Source organism: Ruditapes philippinarum, unplaced genomic scaffold (genome assembly GCF_026571515.1).
Source record: "Ruditapes philippinarum isolate M1 unplaced genomic scaffold, ASM2657151v2 ctg6422_1_1_1_1, whole genome shotgun sequence".
Taxonomy (NCBI): Eukaryota; Metazoa; Mollusca; class Bivalvia; order Venerida; family Veneridae; genus Ruditapes; species Ruditapes philippinarum.
In genome coordinates this window covers 1-13,365 of record NW_026853458.1, presented here as the reverse complement: position 1 = coordinate 13,365, position 13,365 = coordinate 1, and the positions used below count along the sequence as shown (strand labels likewise).

Genomic DNA, 13,365 nt, shown 5'->3' with positions numbered 1-13,365 from the left:
GCCACCACCCCAAGAAGGCCGGGGCTAGGTCATTCTTTGAGGAGAATTCTCGAATATTCTCCATCGAATAACAGCGACAACGATGAATCTGACGAGGGGATATTCTTTAGCCAAACGAACTACCAGTCTGGATCGGAAGATTCGATCCAATACGAGGACGACTGTGAGATCCAGATGATTTTAAATGATGAGAGTACGGAGGTGATCGACCTGACGAATGACGACGACGACGACGAAATACAACCAGAATTCGAGGAGGAGGATGACGAGGACGATGTGTCGAGTGTCGTTGAGCTATGGGAGACGGACTATGACAGTGATTGGTCCACCAGTGTAGACATGGAGGAGGAAATGGAGGAGGGGGGCATATTGAATGCAAACGGACCAATCAGTTCGGCCATCTGACTGCTGGACCTGCCAAGCAATTTGCTGCAGGAGATTGGATATAATTTAGACCTGCAGAGCTTGGCTCGTTTCAAAAGAACATGCACAAGAATTAATGCTGTTACGGAGATGGGCGTCTTTTGGAGACGAAAGATTTGCAAGGACTTTAATGTTTCTTATGAAACCGACAATGTTAAGATGTCTAAATGTGTATATAAACTTTTAAATGAGTGTTATGTGAACAAAACTTTTGTAATTTAATTATTAATTGAAATTTTACTTAACCCTTTGCATGTATATATTTAATATACCTTTTCTTGTCTATTAAAAAAATGATCTAAGACATGCGTTCTTCTATATATTCATATACAAATCTTGGGATATTTAAGTATACTTATAATACTACTTGTAATTTCGATGATGATGAGGACAGTTATAACAACGATGGCACCCCCCCCCCCAAAAAAAAAAAAAAAAACAATACAAAAACAAACAAAAAACATCCCTTTTTCAATACGACAAGCCATGCCCCCCCCTTCGTCCCACACCGTCCGCCCCCATAGATTAGAAAAATATACATAAAATCGTTGTTACAATTGTCGTCATTATGACCTTGATTACTTTTGTTATCATTTTTTGTGGTTATTGTCGTTACAAAAGCAACTGTGTCAAATAGGAGGCAAATTTCATGGTGTTCATTACTATTTAGGTGTTTTCTCTTCTTGCGAAAAGCTAGAGAAATCGAGCTGGAAATAGATAGTTACCGATTTTTTCAATATTTACCTCCCTTGCCGAAGTGGCAGCCATTTTTTGGGGGTACAGTCGATAATATAATATAAATCTAGTTGAAAAAGTTCATCATTCCGCCAGTCGATATGTGGTTCTACTTGTGTGACCGATTGTGTGATTAGTCACAGGAGCTTGAAATTCTATCAATAATCGCTAAAAAGTCCGATTTAAAACAAAATCCATACCTATATATAAAAAACATTTTATTTTATATATAGGTATGGATTTTTTTTAAAAAAATCGGACTTTTGATCGATTGTTGATAGAATTTCAAGCTCCTGTGGTTTAGTATAGAAAATGCACGAATAGTGGAAGTTAAGCTTCAAAGTCATCAGATGACATTGCATGTAAACAAAATTTATAATAAACAGGAAAAACATATCAACAACAACAGCTACAACGATATATATACTTTAATGATAATAACGATCTAGGCGTTTTGTTTACATACAAGCAAGGTATAAAGAAGCACTTCGATAGCCAAAGAAACAATACAATACATAGTCTTTCTGATGTGTTCATAATGTATTTTTTTCTAAAAAAAGATTCAAGATAAGCAAAAAATTGGCGCTCAGTTTTATGTTATCTTTATTATTTTGATTGTTTTGAAAGAGACAAAATACACCAAAAAGAACTAATAGCCATGGTTTAAGCCAATAGTCTTCCATATTAATGTGCACGGTATAAAACAAAACAAAAGATAAAGTTTATATACAACAAACTTATCAAACGGGCGCTCACTTGAAGAATGTACGAAAGGCTATATATTTAAAGCATAAAAATCACAACATCAACAGCAAAACTAATACGAATATGAATATATACAAATGTACATGCAAAGCAAAATAACACAGGAAACAGCCTCTGATAAAAAGTAATAATCAAACAAACAGAAAAACTTAACAGAGAGATTGAGAAAAATTAAAAAAAAAATCATTTGCTTTTTTTATCGTTGATCTGAAAGTGAGTCTAGACAAAATTTATTTTATTTACTAGAAATAATGGCACTTTTTTTTAAATATGTCTGTTAATGTTCATGGCATTTGTGGAAAATATCGTCAGTGGTCTCTACCACTGTACCTGGAAGCGAACAACTGGTCTCCGGGTCCGTTGACAGCGTCGAAGAAGTGGTGCATTCTGAAAATGTTCAAGCCTTCTGGGTAGTCTGCGCACTTGTCTCTGTCGGGCCACCGTCTGTTCCTGTCTGTACACGAGCTTGAACATAAACATCATCAACGCCAACAAACCAGCCTCTGTAAAAAGGGGAAAAGTCCTTTTAAGATCCTATAGTTGTAAGGTCGGATATATTACAACAGATTCCATTGACACAGCGGGGCTTGTTCTCGGCTTACAGCAACAATAAGCTCGCCTTTGTCTATAACGAATGCACAGCCATACAAATGCTACTCCAAGTAATAGAACGGATGCACTGAGTGCACCAAGAAGTCCGTATGTCCACGAATGAACGGGAACCTCATCTGTAAACAATTCGAAATTACTGATGTTAACCACGTAATTTATTAAGAAAGAAAACATCAATAAAATCAATGAAATATAAAGTTAGATAATTTTACTTTCGTTTTAAAGACCGTACACTTCATTGCTTTTAAAAGTTACATTTAAAAAGTAGAAGTATTTTTGACGATTTGTTTATGTGTGAGTCGTTTAGTTAACTTACCCAGGATAGACGCCGAATCGTAACTAGAACTACGATACAGTGTTGTGTCGCCAATTGTCTGCCTTTCTGTGGTTGTGGTAATTGTGGCGGAGACAGTACTGGCTGTTTGGCTTACTCCCGTCGACTTTCTTTTCTGAAAATACGTGCACGTGTAATATTCGATGCAATCAAAGATTTTTAAGTCATTTTTTATTTTCGCGCAAAATGTGCAAAATTTGAAAACAAAGAGTAAGCAGGGAATATTAATGAATGAAAGGAAATCAGTGCATTTTTTAAACGATACGTATTATATCATTTTTACCAGAAGATGTCTTTTATTCAATTTAATTCTAATTCTGTATTTTCAGTAATTAATTTGTCTTGCTTCTGGTCGACTTTTCTCGTGACTAATCAGTATAATGATAATAAAATGGTATGATAATCTACTAATCTAGCGAATGCAAGAAACGGAATACATTGAAACAGAATTATGCTTATAAACGTACCGACTGTTTACATGTCTCCCCGTTGACGTTGACGTTTTCGTCGAAGAAAGGGCACACAGCGCAGTTCACACCGTTACCATAAAGCCTCAACCTCGCCCCGGCCGGAAACAGACAGACACCGTCCCATTCATATACAGTCAGCTCTTCTAAGAGGATCCCTGTTACGGCTTCGTTCCATCTTTTATGGCATGTAACGTAGCCTTCTTCCACTCTACTACAACAGCTAACCGCCGACACCAGAATCAAAAGCAAGATAACTCCCATCATCTTCTTTGGTCGTTTTCTTATTGATTTAGTATAATTATTTAATCAGCTCCTTCGATTATTTCCGCTGTAACCGAGTGAAGATGGTTAAAGTAGCGCGATACTTATAAGCCATGTAGTCGGACATCACGTGACACACATTCAAGGCATTGCCAGGTGTCAGGTGTCCATTCGGACTGAAGCGTGAAGGGGGGTATTCGGTGATCCCTTGATCATGCCGCCAAAGAGGGCGACAGTCTACGTGGCCTTTTTACGCAGCGGGGTTTCTACTGGTGACACCGTGTTACGTTAAATTATGGTGTCAAGAAAGATGACCACTATATTATGAGTGTCATGTTATATGACGCGATGATATATACATATATTATTCATGTTTATCGCCGGTTTAACGTGTGCTGCCGTAATATTAGAAAAATGATAGAACAGTTGCAATCGGACTAAGTTAATGTATTTAATGACTGTAAAATTACCACATATTATTTATTTGAATGCGAAAGAAACGTGTACATGTAGTTAATGATTTTGTCACAGATACATGTAGCTAATTTTTACGATATTTACCTCCCTTGCCAAAAGTGGCGGCCATTTGCGGGGTTGTTATTCTATATAATTCAATTTCCATGTAAGATATGGAAACATCAACATAAACGGCCGATTTACGTGAATTGTCAAATTCTTTTATACTTACTGTACAAAGAAAGATAATATCATAGCACTTACATGAGAACTATTTTCGTCAGTTTTCATGAAGATGAATTCTGGGCATAGAAGACGTGAAATTTATTGGCTTTAAAACATTGCTATTCATTTTCCTGTAAATATATTATTATAACTAACATCATCACTACAGAGGCTGTAAATTCGTCACAAGTGTTGGACAAAAATGGTGAAAATTTCTGCGCCAGGGAATTAGGGTGTACACTTACAATTTCAACTGACATCTGTATAAATTTACAAAAATACAGAATTCAAGTGAACAATAAGCTTTATTCTATATATCTATGTAAATGTGTACTAACAATGCAATAATTATTTACAACACTGGCTGAATGCAAAAAATGCGTTTAAATGATGATGATAATAATAATAAGCTAGCATACAATATACGGGTGCGACTGTTTGTTTTGTGGATTAACGCAAAAAAAAAAAACAACAACAAAAAAACTTGCCACAAGGTGGATCAATAATAGTCACAGATTGTTTACCTGTCAATAATGCAAATGTCTAAGCGAAAATGATATTAAGGGCATTAAAATTTTAAGCGAATACATTTTGTTATTTTGTGTTAATTTCGTAAATTGAAATAAAATTTGAAATGCGCTATAATTATATCAGCAGGCCAATAGTCTATACACAAATTTGAATAAAAATTCATACAATTAATAAACAAACAAACAAACAAACAAACAAAATAAGAAACAAACCAATAAACATAGACTAATTCGGCGTGCTATTAAGAATTTTGTCACCCGTTGAATCAAGAATTTCATTGTTAAGTTGAAAATATAAAATGCGTAGATATATTACAAGAGCTTCACTGAGCGAGACTCGTCTATTTCCATCATAGCGTCATATTCGGCATAGAAAATACAGGTCACGTTTTGGGCCAGCGAGCTACCGAATCTAACATGAAGAGAAATAGTGCCACTGTTGAGCAATTCGAAATGAAATCCTTCTTCTATGACTGGTGCCATGTCGAAAACGTAGATAGCTCGACCTGTCAGCAGGTCTGATTTTGTGATGCCCAAATACCCCCGGTCTTTACCGCTTATTCCCCCCATAGCGGTGTAAATGGGGCGCGCCTGCGTGAAGCCATATAACCGCTCAAACACTTCCGTGGTTAGGCCCTCTGTGTAGTTGACGTTAATGGGATTCCCTGGGAAAACAACACCATTGACGCACAAGCTTATCTGACGTAGGTCGAAATGCCCCAATATTGAAAGGGTTCAGTTTCAGAGAACCTAGTACCGCAGCACCGTCTACAAATAAAACGATCACAAATTTTGGTAAAATGGAAGGGTTTATGTCCCTTGTTGTTTTTTCGTCTACGGTAAGTATCTTCCCCATTGCCTCTAGTTTTTATTTCTTTGATTACTCCCACCCCCCCCCCCGGTCTCCTGTCCCCTTCCCCTTTGTGGGCCTATTATTATTTTCTTTGAATTCCTAATCAGTTACAAATTAATTATCATTTAATGATTAACCTGTCCGTGCTCTGTCTTTGCCCTGTCCTGTTTTTGTTTGGGGTCCCCCTGGGCTCCTTGCCATTGGTTCTTGTTGCTGGGTCATGTGGGGGTTGCGTTCATTGAACGCCGCCTTTCCTTGTTGATCTTGTTTATCATATTTTATGTGATCCCACGAAAAGACACTGACAACTTTCGATATTTGCGCACTTTGTCTCACTGCGAATGTACGGGTATTTTGCCGTCACGGTCTTGAGAAGCTTTGAATGGGCAACAAGGATAGCCGGATTTACTTTCAATTTCACCAATCTCAAAAAGGCGTCTTCTATCCTCACCTTGTATCCCATGCCCTGGTCGCCCTCTTCGCCACTTATGAGACAGAAATCCGAGCTGTTCCGGTGTAACACCAGCCTAAGATGGACCCCATTTATGAGATAGCGATCGAGTTGGAGGAGATCACACAGTGGCAGACCGCTCAAATCGAACGGTTTCGATCCTTGACTTAGTCGATATCGTTGATACAGTCCAAAGTTACCTGTAAGATAATATCGGTCAATTAGTTTTATTCACACAAGGCCGCAAGAGTTAGCTCCCTTTAACTGCAGGTAAGGTAACAAAAGAATCAAAATGTATTTATCTTTCAGTTTTATTTTATTTTTTACTATCATTATTGTTTATCATTTTTATCTGTGCCGTCATCACTTACGTTACCCATGGTTAATATCATCATTGTTATCAAAATAATCATTTTACTATTATCATAGGTGACAGTACTTAACTATATAAGAATAACTATAATCATATTGATAATAATTAATAAATAAATAAATAAATAACTATAATCATATTGATAATAATAAATAAATAAATAAATAAATAAATTAATCAATTAATTAATTAATTAATTAACATTCTGTATCATTAAGAGAATAATGAAAAAGTAAGCAAACTTACCGGCATTAGGTCTGGTTTCTCCCGGAAATCCGGAATCGGTACCAGTGAACAGTTCGCTTTCAAACCTCGCACTACCATCGGTGTTTGCACCACACCGAAACAGCTTGTTAAAGTAGCTTTTGTATGGATACAGGTCTCCGCTGGAATCGACTAGGGTTCTGTTTATGTATAAGTCCACTTTCCTGAACATAGAATGAAAGAAAGAGTCACACGGCGATACCTTTACGTCGTCGGAACAGTGTGTGCCGTCGGCACGAAGGATCCTCACTTTCAAAAAAAGTCTACATGATGGCAGTTCACAGTATGTGTCTCCTTGAAGCGACGTTTCGAACTCAAGCGGTGCGTCAGTGCCGTCGAACTGGCTGACCGGCCGAACGTCTTCCTGATGGTACCTCTGAATCGCAACTTGGTTAGGGTACATTCGGAAAATGTCGAGGGCTTCCGGGGCACTTTCATTTTCGCTCAAAGGCGAGAGAACCGACATGGTCTGTTGCTATCTAGATGCACTGAATATGTCGTTCAGTGTACGATAACTGAACTTTTTCGAGTTACTAGTTCCTCCCTTTTTTCCCCGTGTTAGCCAGTTGTTTTTAGTCGTCTGAGAAGATGCCTTTACGACGTCCTTAACTTTAAGCGGTCTCGGTAGACTGCCTTCAGATTGAGCCGAAGATTTCGTCTTTTTCGGCCTCGGAACGTTTTCAACGCTCGCCCTTATTTCGCTTTCGGCCCTATCGACCGTTTCTTCCACCGGTGAAACGAATTGTAGCTTTACTTCCGCCGGCCTCTTAATTGCCAATCGCTTCTCTTCCTTTCTCGCAAGAGATGAAACCTTTCTTTGATAAATGTTCTCCCATGCCTTGAAGTCCGGTATATAAAGGTGACTGGAGTGGTGAGCGTCGCTGTTCATTGTGCACTGACTGACTATGTTGACGTGTAGAGAGATAAGCCTGCCCTGCCTTGTCAAACAATGGCTCGGCCCTCTGTTGACAGTGTATTGTACGAAGGCACATAAGCCCCGCCCCTTTATCTGAAGCACTTGAAATGCAAGGTGACTGACACCACACATTCAGATATGAGCTCGAATTTCTGTCCAGATTTTTTAAGCACGAACACGTGAATGCCTTTCAACTCCTGGTGCGGTGCCCTTTTATAGAAACAATAATTTTCAACGGTGTCTATGGAAAATGCACACCCCCCGTCCGAGGTCCTCACTCCAGTTCCCAAACAAACTCGGCGGAGAAGTTGAACCTTTTTGCCCCCCATCACAGAAAAGTCAACAACGTTAGAGCAAAAGTACAGCTCCTGGCCATTAAGATCAGTGCCGTCAAGCGCACTTTTCACGGTGACTCCAACCAGTGCAACCGACCATCGTCCGTCTTTTAATGTCATTGTTTCGCCCAGCATCACTCTAAAGTCACTTCCGGTATTCGAAGGGTACAGATCGCCACAGTCTGTGCTACATATATCCACGTGTATTTGCTCCATGTCCTTACGCGCGCTTTTTCTGGCCAAGAGAAGCTTTGGGCAGCCACCTATCAAACTTAGGTCCGAGTCCGCGGTATCTGACCAGAACTTCGTGCACATTTCCCGACTTCCTGGTCTTAAGTATCCGCTCGATTTCCCAGTCGCTCATGTCGTCAAGGCTCTTCCTGACCCGCTGAAGCTCGGGCTCGTAAAAGGCTGTCCTGATTGGCTCTTCCTCGAGATCGACCAAAAAGTAGACAGGAATGTTTTCCCTATAGATCCGCCCCCGTATTTTGAATATCTGAGACGTGAACTTTTCACCGTAAGATCGCTCAAACGTTCTCTTTGCTAGGCTTATTCTCACGAGGTCGCCAATTTGATATTTGTACAGTTGCGTCCTTTGACCTGCCCTCCCGGCCCCATCCACGTACATCAGATTCCACAACCTCGCCTCGTTGGACGAGTTCACCTCGCTAGGACTAAGTCCAAACAGCGAAGAATGCACCCTGTGGTTGTAGCCGTCGACAAGATCGTCCAGTACCGTAACGTAAGCGAATGATCGGTTCTCATAACACCATTTGTATATGGCGCCCTTGAGCGTCTGATTCAGACGTTCAACGCTCTGACATTTGAGGTCTGACGTACTGAAGTACTGTTTGACTCCCAGTCGCTGTAGTAAATCGACCACTGCCTTGCACGTGAATTCCGTGCCCCTGTCTGATCTGCAGCGCACCGGCATAGGACCTGACGTTAATATCTGCTCCAGTGCTTCGGCGACGACCTTCCCAGACTTGTTACGCAGCGGCCTAACCATTGCAAACCTACTGAACACGTCTATTACGGTGAGAAGAAAGCGGGTGCCCCTGTTGCCACGATAACGTCCGAGTTTACTCATGTCGCAGAGATCCATGTCGTACTGTTGGCGAAGGCCACTGACCAGTATTCTGTTCCTATTGAAGCGCCGACGAACAGGCCTGTTTGTACTGTACGTGTCTCGAGACTCTAGAAACGAAATCACATCTGTACTGCTCACGTTAAATATACCCTCTCTGTCCGCCTCTTTTTTCAGTCTCTTGGGCCCGCCAAAGCTTGCCGGGTGCGACGGATCACTGTAGATCCGCTCCAGATACTCGAACTTCGTCTCTTCTCCTACATGTTTGTTCCTCATCAGGTTCAATTTTGCCCAGACGTTGTCTGAAGTGTTTTCCTGTATTTCAGACCGGGGCTAGGCAGAACGTACCCGACGGCAGAGCTCAGTAGTGCTATCCGCAGTTCTTGATTCGACCCGTTCTGAATCGAAAGATTCACTGCCGACAAGATGATTAAGTATATGGCAACAATCTGAGCGATGAATGTCACGCGGTTTTTCGGTAGCCTCTTGCCACAAGTCTCGCAGTCGCTAGAGGTCGACAGGCCGTCACGTTGCTCTTCCCCCGCGCCAATGCTGAAGCTTCTGCACTCTGGCAGAATGTCTGAGCAAGTCGTGTTCAGTGAAATCGATCTTTCTTCAATGTTGGCCATTTTAACCTGTCAAGTTTTCTCCGCCAATAAGTAATAATGACTGCCAAATAGCACAGACTCTGCTATGTCTTATTATTGTTATATATTATTTTTATTATCGTTATTCATGTCATGTATTGTGTGTATCGAACTTTATTAGCATTCCCTAACAATAAGGCGCCGCCATTTTTAATCTTATTTAAAAATAACTCAAAGGCTTACCGCCATCTTTAATTTAATTTGAAAAGAACCTTAAAGGCTTACCGCCATTTTGATTTTAATTGAAAAGAACTTAAAAGGAAATTGGCATCTCAAGAGCACTTGATAACCACTTACAGAAAAATAATACGTCTCAAGTAGACATGATAAACACTTGAAAAGGATTATCCTAATTTCAAGTGGATTAATTACGTCACTAATCCCTGATCCAGATCCAAAAAAAAACTAAAAACCTTTCGCTATCATACTACCACTACTGATACTGTCTCTCTCTGCTTTACTACAATGTAACTATTAAAATAATTAGTTAACTTACCATTTAACCAATTACCAGATATGCACGCCTTTTAACGCCAGGTCGATAATAAGGCAATGTGTAACCACGCTGAAAATCCTTTGACTCTATGCCAATCCATTGAGAAGTTGCAGCACTTTGAAATATCAATTTTGATGGAAAATATCAACGCAAAATATTGAAAATATGGCAATTTTGAGATGGTCCCTCCTCGTTGCCACGGTAACAGAAAAAGAAATTTGAGACTGAGCGTGTTGTTACAAAGGCAATGATCCAGTCAACATTTGTGGCAAGTTTTATTAGTAAGTATTGAAGCAGTTTTTTTATAGTTTTATAGCAATTTGAACTTGTAACGGAAAACATGTCAATGAAAAGCCATTTTTCAAAAAATGCTCATGCAGTAATGGGTTAATCAGACACATACATTAACACTATTGTACATAAAATTTAGCATGTTTTTTTTTCTATAAAGTTTAACTTAAATATTTTCTATCACTCCACGTGATTTTGTCACTATAGACAAAGAAGGAAAAAACCTGTGTTAAACTGCCAATAAACACTTCTAAGGTACTATTTGAATATGCGGCTGTTATATGTTCCATTTATTTAGTTTCGCCCATTGTTTTCTCTTTTAGGGTACACACATTTTTTACCTGGGAACCATATGCCGCTTTCATGGAATGGCACTAACGTGTCAGATTGAATGTCTCATGATAACCGCCATATGTACACATCTGCGGATGTTTAAACATTTTACCAGTTCATGTTAAATGTTGAATGCTAAGGGTAACTTGCACTTTCAAGTATCAAACCGAGCCTGCAACATTTTCAATTTCACTGTGTTGGGCTTTCTTTTCTCCTTTTTATTACTAACATATCATGTCTTTGTTTCTGTTTTCATTTCAGGTATAGAAAGGTATGTCGGCCACATGGATGGCAGATAAAAGAATCGAGTTGTTGAACTGCTTTGCTTTATTGCTGCGATATCTGCCTGTGTTTGTTCATGTCCATTACTTGCATTCAGCGAGGTAAGGACACAATCCTTGGAAAATAAAACATTTACAGTGTGCGTTACAGTTGAAAGGACCATAAAGTATGAAGTATGCCCTTTATCATTGTATATTTATGGCACTGATGACCTTTGTAACTTTATGCGCTTTGGTATCTCTGTATGCATGTATTTTAAAAGCAGCATCAATATTACACGCCAAAGAAAGCTTTGTTGATGTTAACAAAAGTGGTGCAACAGGCTTGAAGCATATAAAACTAAATGTTTTAAAATACATAAAGAACTATCAACTTCATGTACAAAGATAAATGATTCTCCAGAAGTCGGATATAACCAATATATCATTGAGGGCAAGACAAGAGATAACAGCGAGACTTTAGCCACCTGTTCATCCAACCAAATCAAATCAGAGACAACGTATGGTAATCACCAGAGAAGGAACAGAATGAGACAAATAACACTGGTTTTTATATAGTGACAGTGTTCTTTTGTATTAGCTATATTCCATTTTTATCTTTGGAAATCGTTATGAAACAGAGAAGATTGACCTCCTCATACCTCAGTATAGATAGTTATATTGCAATACACATTACAATTACCTGTGTATTTATCAACAGCATGGTAAACTGTTTCATCTACAGCTGCTTTGACAGACAATTCAGACAAGAAATAGGGGTGTTATTTCAAACGTTATGTCGCAGACGAAAAATACATATAAACCTAAAAAAACTATCTAGTTGGATTTTCTCCTGACTAAGATTTAATCAAAATAATCGTATGGCTTTTTTTAGTATTTTTTCGACTTTCACTATGCAATTTATTTCCAGTATTGGTATAAAATATTCATACATTATATGTGATACAACAAAGATGAATTGTAAAATTATTGAAAGACACTTTTAGGCATTTTTTGTTCGTTTAAAAGGAAAATAAAAAATATTATAGTTTTATAAGTTTGTCCATTTATTTCATTGTAAACCGAGAACTAACCGAGATATATTAGAGTGTAGATGTAAAATAATTCGACGGCTTTTGCATATGTAAATGCACGAAAAAAAAAATGCATACGCACTTCTCTTGCACAAACTTATTTGTCTGATTCGTTAACTTCGCATTATAAAAGAACCAGTTTTGTCATGCTTTTCACACGCAATATTGGGTCAAACGTTCTATTGGACACCAAAATGCAGTAAACATCACAGCGCACTTTGAGGTCAAACGCATTATGTGCTTAAAATTGACAAATTGACCTAAAAGTGCGTTTATATGCTACATATCAACGCACTTTGGATTCCAAATTATTGAAGTGGTCAGATGTATTCTGCTAAAATACAGTAACTGAGTATTCGTTTTTTATCAATCTGCAACCGTAAGTTTTTTAAGGTGAGTTCAAGATGACGGTCGATACTTAGGTACGTCATCTTGCAATCTTACAAAGTGCCATTTAAATTCTGATGAAGAAGTAAAAAGATGCATATACTTGTTGCTTAAGTGGTAAATATTATATGAATTTTACCACTTTGAAAATCTAAAATTGGTGACGTTTAAAAAACAAGCAGCACGTAAATTGTGCATGTATTTAAAAAAGAAAAGATGTATTAAAGAAAATTCTGTTTTGTCAGCCAGTTAATTGATACGTTTTGGTGCCATACTGAACGCCATTTTTAATATGATGGGTATGTAATAAAATGCTGAAAATATTACCTCATTGCATATTATTTTCGAACATTTCAATTTATGTTTATGTGCCTAGAACCTGACAATTAATGAATTAATTGGAAAAAAAAGTTTATAATCTAAATGGCAAATAAGTCAGAAGAAAAAATATTATCGTTGAGTGGGGGCTATAACTATAACTTCATTTCAAGGCTACTTCACAATGTTCGATATTCCTTAATACATTGAATCACATTTTTCTTTCCAACAGGCCATAAATTTCAACTTACATTCTAACAGAAAACGTGTACTACTAATTTACGAGTACGAGGTAATAAGAAATTTATACTATTGTGAGTCGTTATAACATGCTCGAAGACATGTCTTCGGGAGGTATTATGGTGTGGCGTTGTGTGTCCGTCATTCAAAGGTTTATTGGCTTCATTCAACCGTTAATTTTAGTTAAAAATAGTTTGTTTGTATTAGTT

The 13,365-nt window shown here is 38.3% G+C and overlaps 1 protein-coding gene across 1 annotated transcript; it reads right to left on the bottom strand.

The window, feature by feature from the left end:
* Positions 1-8,223: 8,223 nt before the first annotated feature.
* On the bottom strand, positions 8,224-9,366 carry LOC132736913 (uncharacterized). The gene has a single exon (XM_060724124.1). The coding sequence runs from the start codon at positions 9,364-9,366 to the stop codon at positions 8,224-8,226; it is 1,143 nt and encodes a 380-aa protein (XP_060580107.1).
* Between the last annotated feature and the right edge of the window lie 3,999 nt (positions 9,367-13,365).

What these genes read in the sequence shown, in the direction of transcription:
- LOC132736913 (XM_060724124.1), bottom strand. Translation starts at nt 9,366, where the DNA reads ATGAGGAACAAACATGTAGGAGAAGAGACGAAGTTCGAGTATCTGGAG.